Source organism: Hylobates moloch, unplaced genomic scaffold (assembly GCF_009828535.3).
Source record: "Hylobates moloch isolate HMO894 unplaced genomic scaffold, HMol_V3 SCAFFOLD_43, whole genome shotgun sequence".
NCBI classification, from domain to species: domain Eukaryota; kingdom Metazoa; phylum Chordata; class Mammalia; order Primates; family Hylobatidae; genus Hylobates; species Hylobates moloch.
In genome coordinates this window covers 700,424-718,670 of record NW_026652318.1, presented here as the reverse complement: position 1 = coordinate 718,670, position 18,247 = coordinate 700,424, and the positions used below count along the sequence as shown (strand labels likewise).

At 41.1% G+C, this 18,247-nt stretch overlaps 1 protein-coding gene across 2 annotated transcripts in view; it reads left to right on the top strand.

Moving 5' to 3' along the window:
- The first annotated feature begins 8,879 nt into the window (after window positions 1–8,879).
- The window catches only part of LOC116463579 (protein mono-ADP-ribosyltransferase TIPARP), a 34,254-nt gene continuing 24,886 nt past the window's right edge, over window positions 8,880–18,247 (top strand). Inside the window, exons 1-2 of one of the 2 annotated variants that reach the window (XM_058434739.1) lie at window positions 8,880–8,969; window positions 12,741–13,698. In XM_058434739.1, the coding sequence (XP_058290722.1) occupies window positions 8,963–8,969; window positions 12,741–13,698 (965 nt within the window). In that variant the 5' untranslated portion in view covers window positions 8,880–8,962. Of the gene's footprint in view, window positions 8,970–9,626; window positions 9,878–12,740; window positions 13,699–18,247 lie in introns of those variants that run through there. The other variant, XM_032146772.2, reaches the window with a different exon arrangement.

Sequence of the window (18,247 nt, the reverse complement as noted above, 5' to 3'; positions counted from 1 at the left end):
GTATAGATTTCCCTGGTACCATAAATTTCCATCTGTTTTGCATTTGAAAATAAATGACAGCTGCTTCTTTAAAGTCTGTAGGCAAGAAGCCAATAAATAATGGGAATGCTAATTGATACTATAAGTTTTTGTTTTAAGGCCAAATTTAGGCTTACATTACTAGAAGCTTGCATGAGCCTGTATAGATTTATTTTCATATGCTTGGCCTGACTATTTTTTCTTTCTTTAGTCACATAACATACAAATAGCAACTGTTTGATTTCTTTAGCCTCAAAGTCATTTCTTAGTCAGCTTCCCAGAATGGGGTCATGAGGTCACAATTGGGTAATGGGAACTTTAAATTTGCTCATGTTTATAGGGATTACAGCTTCCTTCTGCTAGAGAAATATGATATGAGTGGACACACTACTGGGCAACACCTCACTCCCAGACTTTGTGAAAGTAAATCTCCCTCCTCTGCAAATGCAGAATATGGCCCACTGCTCCTCTTTTAAAAAACACACTTTTAAGACCTCCTAATTAACCTACATGTAAAATGGATGAATGAACATGTTTGCTATGTAAGTTTGGCAATGGGGACTTTCTTAGGTGTGGTAGCAAGTGGCTCCAACGTCTCCCCTAAACTTTAGACTTAATTATGCAATTTCCTACTAATTTTCCCACTTAAATATCTAATATGTCTCAATCTTAACAAGTCCAAAACTACATTATTGTTTCTCCCTGTTCCCCAAAACGTGTCCTTCCTACAATCTTCACCATCTAAGTGAAGGACAGATCCATTTTTCTAGTTGCTCAAGCCAAAAACTGAGGACTCATTTCTGGCTCTTCGGTTTCCCTCATACACCAAATCCGCTCAGCTTTACCCTCAGCATGTGTCCAGAATCTAACCACCTCTCTCCATTATGATGATCCAGGCCACCATCATCTCTTGCTTGGTCTATTAACTAATCTTCCTGTGTTCACTCTTTCCATCCTCTCCACACAACACCAGAGTGATCCTTTTAAAAGGTAAATTATATAGATTTTTGTCTCAGGGTAAAATCCAAAGTCCTTACCATGGGCCTAGCCTAAAAGATCTTATGAAATCTGGCCTCTGGTCATCCCGTTGACCTCATTAACAGTACTCTTGTTCATTCCACTCCCATCAAACTGGCTTCTGTGATTTCCCTCTAACATGCCAAGCTTGTCCCTACACATGCTATTCCATCTACCTGGGATGCTCTTTCCCTAATAGCTGTGTGACTTATGCCTTTGTTTTCCTCAGGCTTCTGCTTAAATGTTTTCTTTTTGGGGAGGCCTTCTAGTAACAGCACGTCATATTTTTTAAAAACACTTCATTTCCTTTTCCACAGCACTTTCTAACACCTTATGTAGAGTGACCACACATCTTGGTTTTTCCATGACAGTCCTGATTTCAGCTGTACTATATTGACATAATTGTGAATAATTATTCTCAAAGTGTCCTTTTTTGATAAATTATGTGGTTGTCCTACCCTTACCATGTCTTATTTTATTTTTACAGCTTCCATCGCCACCTGATACCACCGGTCTTCCTCTTATTAGAATGTTAAGAGTTGACCATTTATTTTATTCTCTACTGCATTCCTAGCACTTAGAAGTACCTAGAACACAAATGCTCAAGAGTATGTGTTGAATGAATAAGTGAAGTCATTGATTACCCGACATATGTCCAGTGCTCTACTGGGAACCAAAGAGGAGAAGACAAATACAACAAAGTCCCTATGCAATGCATAAGGCCCATGAAATTTAAATATATATACTTATATATAATAAATATATTTATTTATTATTTATTTATATAATAAATTAGTATATTTATTAGTTATATAATAAATAAATATATTTATTATATAATACATATTATTTATATATATTTATTTAAAGTGGCTCAAGTGATTCTCATGTGCAGGCCAGTTTAAAAACCCAGGAGCTATCTGCCTAATGGAGAAGTCAGAGATGAAAGGCGGGTGAGCATCAGAATGATCTCTCTTTAGTGAATGGCTAGGATGTCCAGTCTGAGAAAATCACCATATTGAATTTGGACATCAACATGAAAACGTATGCTGTATACAAGAGACTGCACAGTGAGGCTGCCAAGGGATATTAATGAATTCAATTCCTAAATTCTATTACTGTGCTGGGGAAAACAAAAACAAAATAAAACAAAAAAAACCTTCTTTACTATAAAAACAGAGTATTGGCTTTTCAGTGCCTGAATAGCAAAAATGAGAACTCTTCATGGCCCAGAATGTCTTTCACAGTATAAGAAGTGGGGAGAGGAAAGCTTTCCCACAGAAAACTGTGTCTGGGGCTGGATTAAAATGAGCACTCAGTCACAATTTATTTGTTGTAGGAAAGAGATTCGTAACCAAACCCATGCACATAAACTCTAATTATATCCTCAGGATAAATTCATACAAGTAGAAGTGCTGTTAACTCAGATGATCTCTGCACATGATTATCAAGATCTTTAATTTCAGTTGGGCATTCACTTGTTTTTTTAAGTAGAGGTTTTAAATTTTTTTCTATTGGATTTTAGATGTACCCCACGTAAAAAACAGCTGGGTCTCTTAACACTCTAAAGAATAATACTTCTAGCTACTTTAAAAAATCTGCTGATGGTAATCCTCTTCTCTGACAATATAGTTAGGCTTAATTCATCATCTCTATGCAACTCTTCCTCAGGGACATGGTTCCAGGAACCCCTAAGATACCAAAATCCATGGATGCTCAAGTCCCCTATAGAAAATGGCATAGTATTTGCATACTATGCACATGCTCCTACTTCAAGTAATCTCTAGGCTATTTATACTACTTAATAAAATGCTATGTAAATAGTTGTTATATTGTACTTTTATTTGCATTAATTTTTTTATTGTTTTCTTTCCTAAATATTTTTGATCTATGGTTGGATGAATCTGTGGATGTGGAGTGTGCAGATGCTGAGGGCTGACTGTATTTGGCCTTGCATGTAAATCTCTATTATGGCACTTACCTTGCTAGTGTGTTTGTTTTCCTACTTGGCCACACCCATAAGCCACCTCCTCCCCACCCCCAAGTGTTTTAAAAGACTATGAGCTCTTAAAGCAGTAGTGCCTAGAGAATTTCTGCAAAGTGCAGATTCTCCTGACCTGTTCTCTGAGATTCAGGAGGACCAGGATGGGACTGGGGCATCTGCAGCAGGCTTTCCCAAGTGATTCTGGGTGGTCAGTACACAGACTTCCCTACAAGAAACTGACAAGTGGAGACTGTCTTAGTCACCATTGCAATAACTACCATTAGATAAATGTGTGTTGAATCAATTGATTGAGTGATCAGGAAAACATCTAGGGATTTCTCTGAGGAAATTGTCTCATACAGACCTAAAGCCAGTTAGATCAGACGGTACTTTCAGTATGTGCTGTAAGAATTACTCAACAGGTCCAAAACTGAAGGGGATTGAAGAGAATACTTGACTGTTAGGGATCTTGAGAAAAGAAAACAGTCAAGCAGATGATTAGGCAATTTACAAATGCAAATCTTAGATAATCAGAATAGTTTGTGATCTTGCTTAAGCATTTTAGAACTTGTCCTATTCACACTTTATCTGTTTCATTTTCTACTAGGCCTTGTAATCCTCACCTTTCCTAGACAGAAGCACTCTGCTGCCTCGTCAGAGGCAGAGAAAAAAGTGAGTTTCAAGAGGGAGGAAACTATAACTGAGAGATATTTTTAAAACTTGGAAATGGTCTGCAAGGTGCATATTCCATCACCTTATGAAAACATGAATTTTAAGTTTACATTTATCAAAGCATGTTCATGACAGGCTCTAAACCAACCTACCTTTGAGGTTACCTTTAATTCATTAATTCAAGTTTGTTAACTTCCCTACCTTGTTGCTTGACATATTCCCTAGGAGCATTTTCTAATCTTCTCCCACCAACATCATATTTGAAGTAAATAAATTACAGCCCAAATCTTATCCTGTTCTAGAATCCCACGAGTGCAGAAGTCCTTCTCAGGGAAATAGGAAATCCTCCTTTGGGTAAGTTCCAGGAGTTGGTTCATTATAACAACATCAAGACAGTATTTTTAATAATAAATTTTATAGGTTTAAAAACAACAGTACTTCAGTTGCCTAGAGAATAATAGTTTCATTATATTTATTTATTTATTTACTTATTTATTTAGACAGGGTCTTCCTCTGTTGCCCAGGCTGGATTGCAGTAATGCGACTATTTATTTATTTATTTATTTATTGAGGCAAGGTCTTGCTCTGTTGCCCAGGCTAGATTGCAGTAATGTGGTCATGGCTCACCGCCACCTCCTCGGCTCATGTGATCCTTCTGCCTCAACTGCCTAGTAGCTGGGACTATAGCTGCATGTCACCATGCCTGGCTAATTTCTTTTTAAAAATTTTTGGTAGCCAGGTGCGGTGGCTCACGTCTGTAATCCCAGCACCCTGGGAGGCTGAGGCGGGCAGATTACGGAGTCAGGAGATCAAGACCATCCTGGCTAACACGGTGAAACCCCGTCTCTACTAAAAAATACAAAAAATTCACTGGGTGTGGTGGCAGGCACCTGTAGTCCCAGATACTCGGGAGGCTGAAGCAGGAGAACGGCGTGAACCCGGGAGGCAGAGCTTGCAGTGAGCAGAGATCATGCCACTGCACTCCAGCCTGGGTGACAGAGTGAGACTCCGTCTCAAAAAAAAAAAATTTGGTACAGATGGGGTCCCACTGTTTTCCAGGCTGGTCGTAAACCCCTAGCCTCAAGTAATCCTCCTTCCTTGGCCTCCCAAAGCACTGGGATTATAGGTGTGAGCCACTGCATCCAGCCTCTTTGACTTTAGATATATGAGATACATGCACATACACAATTTTAGTTAAAGAATAAATTACTCTTACATATACACTCATAGAAAACGTTATAGCTTGGACTTAGCTCTCTTAGATAAGGAGTCGTCAGTCTGCCATTTATGCAAGTTGGCTGTATTTCCCATATACAGCATGGGGAATACTGTCTTTTAGTACAGCAAAGCTACTAAAGCCTTTATTTTCAAATCTCAGGTTTTTCATTCTGCTCTGAGTCATGTTATTCACTGTTTCCTTATGTGGTAACCAAAAATGATTATCTTTCCACAAGAAGGATGTTAGGAAATTAACAATTTTGAAAACAGAAAGCAATAGAATATTGGTATTTACATTTGATAGCACTTACTGTTACTGAAAATGAAAACTGGAGGCCTTGGGTCACTTGAAATTCAAGTAAGAAGAAATGGCTTTTATATTAGTAAACTGTTCATTGTAAGTACTCTACTGATAACTAATCAGTCATGCTAAAGGCAAATCCAGCAGATAATGACAGAAATTATCAATAAAAGGAATTGGAAATTAAAATATTTCCATTCTATAAGCATATTTAAAGATGATTTGGCCAGGCACAGTGGCTCATGCCTGTAGTCCTAGCACTTTGGGAGGTCCAGGCAGGTGGATTGCTTGAAGCCAGGAGTTTGAGACCAGCCTGGCCAACAGGGTGAAACCCTGTCTCTATTAAAAATACAAAAATCAGCTGAGCTCAGTGGCCCACACATGTAATCCAAGCTACTCAGGTGGCTGAGGCAGGGGAATCACTTGAACCTGGAGGCGGAGGTTGCAGTGAGTCAAGATTACGCCACTGCACTCCAGCCTAGGGGACAGAGTGAGACCCTGTCTCAAAAAAAAGAAATTATAACAATAAAGATAATTAAATAGCTTATTAAATAGCTTAGAGTCACATATAAAAAGTATACACATGCATATGCCATATATACATATATATTGCATGTACATGTGTCTTTTGTAGTTTTGAAGAGTGCTCAGGGAGGAGCCACATCTTATTCATCTATGTGTACTTATAATATTTAGTCCAGTTACTAGAATGTAGTAGATACGCAGTGAATAAGTGATGAAAAACAGTGAATTGACATGGGCAATTAGAATGAACTACATAAGCAAAAAATATTATAATTACTTGGAATATTAAACAGCTATTTGTTTAAAAGACAGTATTAACATGGAAAGCTGTTTATGACATAATGTTAGGTAAAATAATATAGAAAAATACCTTGAATAAATAAGACAGATTATAACTACATCAAAGTGTTAAAATGAGATTTAGACAAGGTCCTGTTCTGTTGCCCAGGCTGGAGTGCAATAGTGTGACCATAGCTCACTGCAGCCTTGACCTCTTGGGCTCAAGCAATCCTCCTGCCTCAGCTTCTGAGTAGCAGGGACTAGAGGTGCATGCCACCGTGCCCAGCTAATTAAAATTTTTTTTTCCATAGAGATCGGGGTCTCACCATGTTGGCCAGGCTGCTCTTAAACTCCTGCCCTCAACTGATCCTCCTGCCTTAGCCTCCCGAAGTGCTGGGATTACAGGCATGAGCCACTGCGTGGCTAAAATGAGACTTTAAAAGGTTCAACTATGGGCATCGTTATTTCTTCTACTTCCTGTTTTTAATTAACATGTTTCTTAATCCTACAATAATTTGGTATATTTACAGAATTATCAGGAATTGTTATAGGAGTTGTATTGCTTTGTGACAGTTCTTGTATTTCTGCCATACCAACTCACATTACTATCTAACTGGTAGAGCCTAGAAGACTAGTTAGGGGACATGATAGTTTATTAGCTAAGAATGTGTTCATCTATACATAACAGGTAACAGTTTAATAAAATTGGGATTTACTTTTTAAACATATTAAGTCTACAGGCAGCCAGTCTAGGATGGCTGCAGCAGTTTCAAGATGTCACGAGTGACCCAGGTTCCATCTTTCTGCCTCAGCATCCTTAGCTTATTGCTTCCATCTTTATATTTTCCACATCATATTCACCTTCATTTTTGTCATGAAACTCCATCTCCATCCTGTTATTATTCTAGAAGAAAGAACAAAAGGAAGAAATTCAAGGGGTGACTCTGTATTAGGAAAGGAAATGCTTTTCTAGAAATCTCAAGCGTGTGTCTAGAAGTGTATCCCATGGCCATCCATAACTCCATGGGCTCTAGGGAAATGAATTTCTCAGCTAGGCACATTGTCATCCCTCCTTCAAAAAAAGATGGGCCACATCCGAGGTAGAGATTGTAGAGGATACCTTTTCTGGAGTAGTAAAACTTCAACAGTCTGAGGAGCCTAAATCCAAGATTTTGAGTCCAGAATTTGGCGCCATTTTTCTCTCTGAGGCAATTAACATTCAGAAAGCAGTAATGGAGAGAGGCTGAGAAACTAGCCAGAGTTTTCAACTGCCTCAAGGGGAGTGGGTGTGGGATTGGGTGGGTAAAAATTTTTTTTTTTTTTGAGACGGAGTCTCGCTCTGTCGCCCAGGCTGGAGTGCAGTGGCACAGTCTCGGCTCCCTGCAAGCTCCGCCTCCCGGGTTCATGCCATTCTCCTGCCTCAGCCTCTCCGAGTAGCTGGGACTACAGGCGCCCGCCACCACGCCCGGCTAATTTTTTGTATTTTTAGTAGAGACGGGGTTTCACCATGGTCTCGATCTCCTGACCTCGTGATCCGCCCGCCTCGGCCTCCCAAAGTGCTGGGATTACAGGCGTGAGCCACCGTGCCCGGCCGGGTGGGTAAAAATTTTGAGCTCAGGACCTAAGGAGGAAAGATTTTAAGTTGGAACTGGGCTATACCCTGGAAGTAACTTTTAATTATTCTCCGATTGGATTAAGGTGGTCTGTCCCTAGTCTAAATGACTACCAATATGTCACACCTCCCAATATTCACAATCTTGTGTAGTTCCTTCCCACACTGATGCTGAGCTTGGCCATGAGACTTGCTTTGGTCAGTGACACATTAGTAAGCATGATAAAAGTAAAGGCTTGCACATTGAGGCTTGTCTTTTTGGAATGTCCCCTCTTGCAATCCTGAGATTATGATGCTGTGAGGAAGCCTAAATTAGCCATATGGAGAAGCCATGTAGAGAAAACCAAGGTATGTAGCTAACGGCCTTCTTCCTGTTCCAGCATCCTTAGCTTCCATGTCCATATTTTCCACATCATGTTCACTTCATTTTTGTCATGAAACTCCATCTCCATCCTCAAGCCCCAAGACTTATGACCTTAGTTAAGCCATTCTAGCCAGGCCCCAGTATGCCCACACTAATTGAAGCCCCAGACATCATGGAGCAGAAATGAGCCACCTGTACTATGCCCTGACTGAATTCCTGTGCCAAAGAATTCAGAATCATGAGTAAATAAAAGAGCCATTGTTTTAGGTCATTATATTTTGGGGGTGGTTTGAACACAGCAATAAATAACTGAAATACTACTAAAAGCATAAAGAATGTATAACAACCTAATTGTTACAAGGGAGTGGAATTAATAATCTACAAGAAGGCACAAAAGGACAGAAAAGAAACAGAACAAACGAGAAAAATAGAAAGCCAACAGTAATACGGTAAACTCAAATATTAGTTTCTAGGCAATTCTATGTATGAGTAGACACGACCAAGATCTTGTCTCAATAAGATTTCAAATGTAAAGATTTTCATCTTTTACCTATTGTCCTCTGAATTCCGCCCATATCATTCTCACCTTAGTTTAATGGCCCTGCCTTGATGAAATTTGAAATAAGCTGCTGAGGAGATAACACCCTTAATCTATTCATTGCTGGTGCGCTTACCCAGTCTGGTTTAGAACAGTTTAACAAAGGCTTAGAATCATAATGTCTATGATTATTACCTCTTAGCTCCTAGTTTTACTGACTTCCATGTCTGGAATTACCAGCACTTTTTTTTCGTACATATGGATTATATGAACTAAATGTATTGTTTCTTCCCTCACCACTGAAAATCTATTCAATATATGGAGTTACGATTCAAAGTATTTTACAACCCAGAAAATATGGCCATTCCGTATGTGGTGTGTATTTCAGAGGTGCTCTGCAAGCTCCATGAGGTCAGGCATGAAGTTCAGGCTACATGCCTGGTACGTAATAGACGCGCTGACAGACATTTGCTGAATGAATAAATTAGTCACTACGGCGTTTGTGGGCTTTAAGCACAAGTAAATGCGCTTCTATCGCCAAAACCTCAGAGCTAGGTTTCCCTTCTGCAAGGTGGCGTACAAGGCCCACGAAATAGTCGGCCGCCGCAGGTACGCAGCCCGTCCAGCCTGTCCGGCTCGGGGCAGGCGACCTCGTCTGGTGGCAGTGGAGGAGGCAGCCGTTTGCTTCCTCACAGGGAGCGCCGGAATCAGGGGCTGGAGGCGTCTGGGGAGGAGGCAAATAAACAAAGCCAACCGCACCGAAACGGGTCGTTCCGTTTCACATCCTCCCTCGGGTGCCTGGGTCTTCTCGGAACAAAGTGACCCTCCATCTGTCCGCAGGCAGGTGGAGCCCGTCCCACGCGGCACGCGCCTTCCTTCCTCACAGCCGCGTGTAGACGCGGACCCTCGGGGAAACTGTGGGCGCGAGAAAGGACACGCCCCCTCGCGGGAGTACAAGTCCACAGCACACAACCCGCGCACCTCCCCTCGAACGAACGCGCACGCGCGCGCAGAGGGCGGGTCTTCTTCCCGGCACCCACTGAGCGCCCGGCCTCCTCACCCCACCCCACTGGGCTCCGGCCGCCCAGGCTCCGCCTCCGCGACGGGCCGTCGGGAGGAGGCGACCGGAAGCCACTTAAAGCAGAGATCGAGGTGACAGGCGAGCTGGCTGGATTCGGAGCGCGGTCGAGGCTTTCTGCGTTCGCGGCGGCGGAATGGCCCGTGCGCGGCTCACGGCGTCGCGGCTCTGTGGTCCCTAGACGCCGGCTCCCGCCCTCGGCACTGACCTCTGGCGCGGACACTGCTTTCCACTCGGCTCCTGTCGTCCGTTCTCTCAGGCTCCCGTTCAGGTAAAGGGCTCCGGGAGGGCACTGAGGGGCTGAAGGACCCTAGCGGGGAGTGCGAGCGCCGGCCTCGCGGCTCGGGCCCCGGTCCCGGCCCCGCGCCGGCAGTGTTCTGGGCTCTCGCGGATCGGGGTGATTGATTTTGAGACTGCCCTTTGTACCGAATTCACTCGGGTCCCGTCAGCATCGGGATGGAATTGGTTTACACTTCTTAGGCACTCAGAGCCTCCGGCAGGTGTATACATCAGATCGAGGCGCTGAAGGATTTAGTTGGGGTCGCCGGAGCCTGCCCCTTCCCCGTTCGTCAGGGTGGGGGCACGTCTATGCGGCTTCCCCCGCGGGCCGACCCCGGGTGCTCTGAGGCGCCTAGGAGCCCTTCCCAGACCCCGGGGGAGGCAGCTACGGGAGCCTTCCGGCTACCCCGCGTTTCGGGCTGCAGCCCAGAAGTTTGGAAGATGTTTTCACGTTAACTTTGAGAGCGCACAAGTCTTCGTCTTCCTCCCCGCCGCCGCGGGAAGCGCTCGCCGCCTTTCCCCCGCGCTTCGCGGCTCAGTTCTGCGAGCCCCCAACACTCGTTGGACGCTCCTCGGGAGGTGAGCTGAGGGGGTAAAGAAGGATTAAAGAGAGAAGGCGCCGCGAGTGGCCTCTGCGATGCAGGGAGGCCAGGGCGAGTCGTTGGTCCGAAGGAGGCTGGACAGGGGTTGGGGGGCGCCCAGGCGCCTGCTGAGGGGAAGGCGGGGGCGGGGTCGCCCGGGAACACCCGGAATTGCAGAGCCGGGCGGCGCCTCAGCTGCGCTGCGCGGAGTTGGCGCGGCCCGGGACCAGGAGCTGAGCAAACCGCCGCGGCCAGCAGGAGGCGTCGCTCGGACCCGGGCTCGGCGCCGGGGTGTCGCGCGGCGGTTGGCGGGCAGGCTTTGGAGCGGCGGTTTCTTCGGAAAGTGCATTCGGCCGGGAGTGCCGGAGAACCCCGGGGTCACGAGGTGAGGGGTGTCGCGGTGTGTCGCCTGCCGCTGGAGACCGGAGGATGTGTCCTTCTCATCTTTATTTTTCCGTTATGAAAACTAATTGAGGAACTAGGTTCTAGTGGCTTTCCCCCTCCAGCCGCTCCTCCAATTCTCTGCTGCTTCCTCCCAGTTTTGTTTCCGAGTTTCATGAAGGGCAGTAATAGGAAAAGTTGCGCGCGCGCTTGCGTGCGTATGCGCAGACACACATATAAATAAAATCGATTTAGTGTCTATTTTACCTTGATTGGGTTTGATAGGAGTGGTTAGAGTGTGTGCGCGTGGGGAAAGCACAGGCCGGTTTGGTATGGTGGAGAGGGAATACCACAATCTGTGCCAATTGTGCCTTGAGGCAATAGCACCAAATGATGAATAATAACGCCTGGCTTGGCTGCTTTCCAGTTGATTTATGTCTCATGTCAGATCCCTTCTTCTTCGTGAAGCTTTCCCTAACAATGCCAGCTCACAGTGAACTCTCCTTTTTCTGCCTTTTCCTTTTGTACTTATCATGTAAATTTAATACTTTGTTATAAACTGCTTTGTATTTTACTTTTCTGAATTTGATGGACTTCTTACACATAGATTTATGACTCCAATTAAGTTTTTAATATTCACTTTTGGGGACACTCAGTTTTATCTTTTGTTGTTGACCTACAAACAACAAAGAACTAAGCATTTAATATGTGCTTTTCTTAACTAATTCAGCCAACAAAATATGTATGGAACACCAGCTGTGTGCATTGTGGTAGCTAGGCACTTTACTGGGCACCTAGGATGCATATTTGATTAAGTCATGGGACCTTGCGTCACAGATCTCTTTCAGTTTATTGGACAAGTGAGAAGAGGATTAATTGCTCATCACCATTCCTTTCTCACCTGGCACAATCTCAGTAAATGTTTTCAAATTTCAGTTTTTTCAAGTGGTCTGATTCTTGGAAGGAAGGACTTTTTCGTCTCTTTCAATGGTTGATTAGGAATCTGAAATTTGGTGTGTGTTTTATATGGTTGTTTTATTTTTCTATAGTATACCTTCATTTGCTCTTTAAAAATGTATATATGTAACTTTTCTGAAGACAAGAACTAGGAGGCTTTTTCTGTGTTGCCAAGTTGTGCTTGTCTTCTGACACAGCTTGCAGTGGTTGTTGCTAATGGGGCTTCTGTTACTAAACACACCCTTGTATTCCATCAGTAGTGGTAATGTTTTTGGGGGTTGCAAAAGTAGACTCTTAACATTCTTGGATAGTATATTAGAGTTTTCTGAATATAGAAATGCTTAACAGACTCCTGGCTTTCTCCCATGTAACATTTCAATTGAGAGCCCCTGTTTCTTGTGTATATTCTTATACTCTTAAATTCACTCACTGTTTTAAGTTCGAAGTTTATCTTTCATTTGATGAACTTTTGAACAAACTTTTTGTAAACTCATGAGATAGGTGATACATAAACAACTAGGAAGAGAACCACAAAGCTGAGTGGAAATGTGGTTTCCCTGCTGTCATCATCTAGAAACAGTTATTTCTACCTCCCATTTCCCACCCCACTCTAACCTTATAGTAAAAATTCATAACCTAGCAGAATTGCAAACTCTTATGTATTCAGTCCACAAATGCATGCCAATGGCCTATTGAAAGACTCTTCTGCTTTTACCTGCTGTGTGCTTTTACCTGCTGTGTGCTTTTGAATAGCCTTGGGTGCTTTGGAGCCTTAATTTCTCAATAAAATTTAAAATTGACCTGTAAAAACTAAATATAGTATAAGAGGAATGGTTTCAGGGAATCAGTCAGGACAAAAACAAAACATTTTAATGAATGAATGAAATCCAGTTGCTCTCAGTTTGTAAATGATCATCTTCCTTCCTTTCCTCGTAGGATTTTTAGACTCTGAGGAGCAGTTGGAGCTAATCCACATCATGGAAATGGAAACCACCGAACCTGAGCCAGACTGTGTAGTGCAGCCTCCCTCTCCTCCTGATGACTTTTCATGCCAAATGAGACTCTCTGAGAAGATCACTCCATTGAAGACTTGTTTTAAGAAAAAGGATCAGAAAAGATTGGGAACTGGAACCCTGAGGTCTTTGAGGCCAATATTAAACACTCTTCTAGAATCTGGCTCACTTGATGGGGTTTTTAGATCTAGGAACCAGAGTACAGATGAGAACAGCTTACATGAACCTATGATGAAGAAAGCCATGGAAATCAATTCATCATGCCCACCAGCAGAAAATAATATGTCTGTTCTGATTCCTGATAGGACAAATGTTGGGGACCAGATAGCAGAAGCCCATCCTTCCACCGAAGCTCCGGAACAAGTGGTTCCAATCCAAGATCACAGCTTTCCATCAGAAACCTTCAGTGGGACGGTGGCAGATTCTACAACTGGTCACTTCCAGACTGATCTCTTGCACCCAGTTTCAAGTGATGTTCCTACTAGTCCTGACTGCTTAGACAAAGTCATAGATTATGTTCCAGGCGTTTTCCAAGAAAACAGTTTTACAATCCAATACATTTTGGACACCAGTGATAAACTGAGTACTGAGCTCTTCCAGGACAAAAGTGAAGAGGCTTCCCTTGACCTCGTGTTTGAGCTGGTGAACCAGTTGCAGTACCACACTCACCAAGAGAACGGAATTGAAATTTGCATGGACTTTCTGCAAGGCACTTGTATTTATGGCAGGGATTGTTTGAAGCACCACACTGTCTTGCCATATCATTGGCAGATCAAAAGGACAACTACTCAAAAGTGGCAGAGTGTATTCAATGATTCTCAGGAGCACTTGGAAAGATTTTACTGTAACCCAGAAAATGATAGAATGAGAATGAAGTATGGGTATGTATTTATAACAACTTGTAGAACTGTTGTTAAATGCTATAGAGAAGGTAAAGAAGCTAAAAGCTTAGTAGGATGGTTTCTTTCAGTAGTAACAGGTTTTTTTTTTTCCCACTATTATTCTTTTGACTATGCTATCCTGATTTTTCATGGTGGGTGAATGCAGGCTATTAACTCAACCGGACAGTGAAAGTTTTATGATTTGAACAATTCATATGTCACTCAGTTCAACGTGCGTGTGACTGAGAAGTTGCACATACATTAAATATTGTGAATCAAATACTGTTTTAATCACCCAAGGAAAACTGGCTTTTGAAAGAAAGTCTGGCGAATCTTACTATAACATAAATAATGAACACCTAATTTATCTAATTTTAAAGCTCTGCACGTTGAGTAGCTGTTATTTTTTAAAGAAAAATAGTATCGTCGAGAGATGTTTGTGGCCCTCTTCATTTTGAATGGTATAAACATCTTTTCTGTGAATGATTCAGAAGTTCCTCCCATACTTCTGGATCTTTGATTAGTTTCCTTGGAACTTTTCACCATTAAGTTTATATTATAGATAAAATAAATTTTTCCAGAATTTAGGGTATTTTTTTTTTTAACCTGGAAGAGTCTTTTAACAATCAGTGAAGGGATGAATTTATGATAAGGTATGTTTAATACTCAAACAATTATCCTTGAGTTTTGGTACACAAGATGTGTGTATATACATAACTCAGTTCTTTTAGTATGGATGTCTAAGCAGCATTCACTGGCAGGGAACTGGTATTTCCACATCTGAATTCTTCTTTAATTAAACTTTAAAATGAAGAAAATGATAGTTGCCTCATGTAAAGTTGCTAGTGCAAAAATGGCTATATAATAAGCATTAATCTTTGCATCTCTAAGTTATTTCTCCTGTAGCATAGAAGGAGCTAAAGTGTGTGGTGTTAGTAGCTATTTGTGTATGATCAAGAGTAAGGATTAAAATTAAAAGGGAGAGAAGAGGACTTCTGTCCATGCTGTCTGATTGGGGTGGCCATGAAGGCAACCTAACAGCTTCATAGCTAATGAATGGCCTGGTATAGTACTGAGATGACCCATATTGGAGGGGGAAATACACTGAATAGAGAAAAGAATTCCTTGAGTCATCTTTGTTCACAGATATGTTGGTTTACACTACCTATGTATCTAGAGAGTCAGCAAATGGTTGCAGTAAAACATTTCCAAGTTGTCTGATTCTGGTAGCTTCGTGTCAACCTTCTGAATTCTGACTGGTGCCAGAGCTTGTTCGCATTACAGAAACGTGTTTTTTTTTTCCCCCATTTATCTCGTTCCCATTCAGTAATGGTAATGGGTAAATGGTTGTCTTTTAATAATTTTAATATTTCAGTTATATAGTACATAAATCCATGTGTCTTTTTAGCAACTTAATTATTATGAGACTACAACTTTGCATCTTGTGTTTCAAAAGGGAAGTGAAGAGCAAGAAGAGAAATAGTATAAAGCCCAAATTCAAAAGTATTACATAGAAGACCCTCTGAGATAAAAGTAAGATCGTATCAAGAGTGCAGTTTTCCTGACTATAAATGTATTAACTTGATAATATATTACACTCAAGATTCCAACTTGCTTCGGTAGTGAAAATCTTATAATACAGCTAAGTACTTTTAACTTATTTTTTTAAGCCAGCATTGGAAGAGAAAAATGTTTTTCCATTTTATCTTAAAAATCTTTTTAATAACATATTTTCCAAAATCTCTGTTGCCCATGAGCTAGCAATTCTAATTGCTGTGTCAAAGGTAATTAATTTTATATACTCTCAAAGCCAATCTAATCCTTCTATCTCCAGATTGCAAAACTCTGCAGAACAGCGGCTCCCACTTCACCCTCATGAAGCAAATTTCCAGTCTGCTGAGTACTTCAGCATCTTGGTACATTAAGTTTCTATCTGTTTGAATTGATCAGGAAGAAACTAGCAGCATTATTGGCCAACACATGACATTCTGTTACCATGAGAACAAGGCAAGATAATCATTTTGATCCCAGAAAATCCAGGAATTCTTAGGTCAGGAACATATGGGTGTTTTTTATCCTTTGGTAAGATTGTTTTGCTTAAGAGTAGACATAGATATAGGCCCGTAAGCCTGCATTGTTGTATTATGAGGTAGTTGCAATGGGTGCTTGATTTCCAAATCAGTTTTAATGAAGTAATGTTTATCTGGCACTTGGGAGAAGAAAAGTGTGAGTGAAGTATTATTATTACCATTGCTCCTACTACATTGTTAGTGGTAATGAGTGGTCCTATCCTAGGAAAATAGCAAAAAGTATTAACTGTTAAATTACTAGTAAAGTGAAGTTCTCTGAAGATTACAGGATGAAATGTTGTAATATAGTAGATAGCTAAGTGTCAAAAATTAGGCTTTTGGGAAGTTGACTTGTGGTCATTGCAACCTGGTTTTCCTTGTATTCCAAAGCGATGTTGTGTTTCCTGGCAACAAGATGCAGATAACGGCATGTTGAGCCTTGCTGAGAGATTCACAAACAAGCTGGAGCAGCCCAGGTTCACATGGTTACCACATTATTTGGCTAAAGCTATTAATCTCTGTGGTCAGGCCTGTAAAGCTGGTCTATCTGTGCAGATTGTACATAACCAGGAAGTGTGTGTTCAGCTGTGTATATGTCGAAGTTGGAACCAGCAGTCTTTGGATTCAGAAATAATGAATAATGAATGGCAATTGTTTATCCCACTGTTTTCAGTAGTTTATATGGCTTGGTAAATCATTATCATATTGTATATCCATAACATCTTCATTGTGTGATACGTGGGGAAAGTTCATAGTTCTGGGTCTCTAGCAGAGATGAAAGTTCATAGTTTCAAACTGTACAGATAAAATTTTTTATTTAGCTTTGCAAATGTATTGGATTTAATACCTAAATCTAAATTATATGTATAGTGTTCATTTTGTTCTCAGGAATGAAATTGGAAAGGAAGTTGAACTAGATAAATTCACAGGACCTTTCCAACTTTTTAGTCAAGATGCTTAGATACTAAAAGCACATTAAAAAAGGATTTCAATAATACATGCTTATTTGTTCCTTGTAATGAAATTATGATGTAATCCCACTTTGCTTTCTCATTTTGCTTTTGTACATCTACAAACGTTCATTGCCAACATCAACTGCATACTAGTGTGTATGTACTTCCCAGATATAGATGCTGAGGCTTCTTTTTTGTACACGAGATGAGCCTTGGAGAGTTTCCAAATTCCAAATATACAGTTGAGAAACAACATTGAGTGTTGTGTTTTCGATTAAGAAAACACAGTCTCGAACAGTGTAGGCACTCATCCTTAGTAGACGATGACATTGAATGGCAGAATTAAGCAGTTTTAAAAGAGCCTTGCACACTGTGGAGTACTGTTGTGGATAATTGAAATTATGGAGGTTGTGCAAATCTCTCTTTAGCAAACAAGATCACCACTAGTTTCATATTACATTCATTTTAAATTGAGCCAGAACAATTTTCTAGTTATTTCCACCTATCAAGAAGGGACACACTGCAAACCTTATTTTGGAGGCTACCTGCAGGTGCGCATATGACCAATGATTATTCCAATTCTGAATTTATTGAAAGAGAGTGGAGGTGAAGAGGAAGAGGAAAGTTGCAAACCCTGAATCCATTATTAATTTTTTTCAGAGGACAGGGTTTTTTTCTTTTGGGATTAATGCTCACTGATAAAAGAGGGAGCTTTAGTTGCTTTAAGGCTATAGGCTAGAGTGTTGTCATAGTTTTAGTTGCTGAGTGATTTTGATTGCTAATTGCCCTTAGAAGTCTATTTTTAAAATCTGTCCAAGGGACAATACCATTAGATGACTTCACAGAAACTCTGTATAAAAGAGAAATGTATATTAATGATCATAAAAAGCATATACTGTTATAGTCCCTATATGACTTGCATAGTGAATTAGCTAAACTAGAGCAAGCTCCTGACTGAACTCTACTGGAGTAGTTAAATTAGCCAAGTTAGCTCTGGCGTGCACAGCTGTGATGATGTATGAACTAACTCATTATGTGTTATTGATAACACTGGAGAGAGGAGAACAGCTGAAACTTACTATGCCTTGTGACTTTTTGGTAGGTCTTGAATATACACAGCTGGATGAGTTTAAATTTATTTTAAAAATTTCTGCCTAAGAGAAAGACAGCTCCATAAGCAAGAACTGTGTTTGAAGTGACTTTCAAAATGTGTGCCTTGTGCTTTAGGATAAAGCAATCCAATGAATTATTTTTTGTACTTCTTTATGCTACTATTTACATATGAAATAAAACTAATTGGCTTCTATCTATACTAACCCAGAGAAGTTACTGGATCTGTGTAGAGCTATCATTGGAATCAATAGCAATCATTTATTTATTCCCTTTTTGATTTTTCATCAATAAGCAGATTAGACTTTTTGAAGCAGCTGCCACCTGGCTTCAGGTTGGGGTCATTCTTTTCCTGATGTATTTATGGTAATGAAAATGAACCTTGTCAAAATGATTTATAACTTTTAAATCAGACAG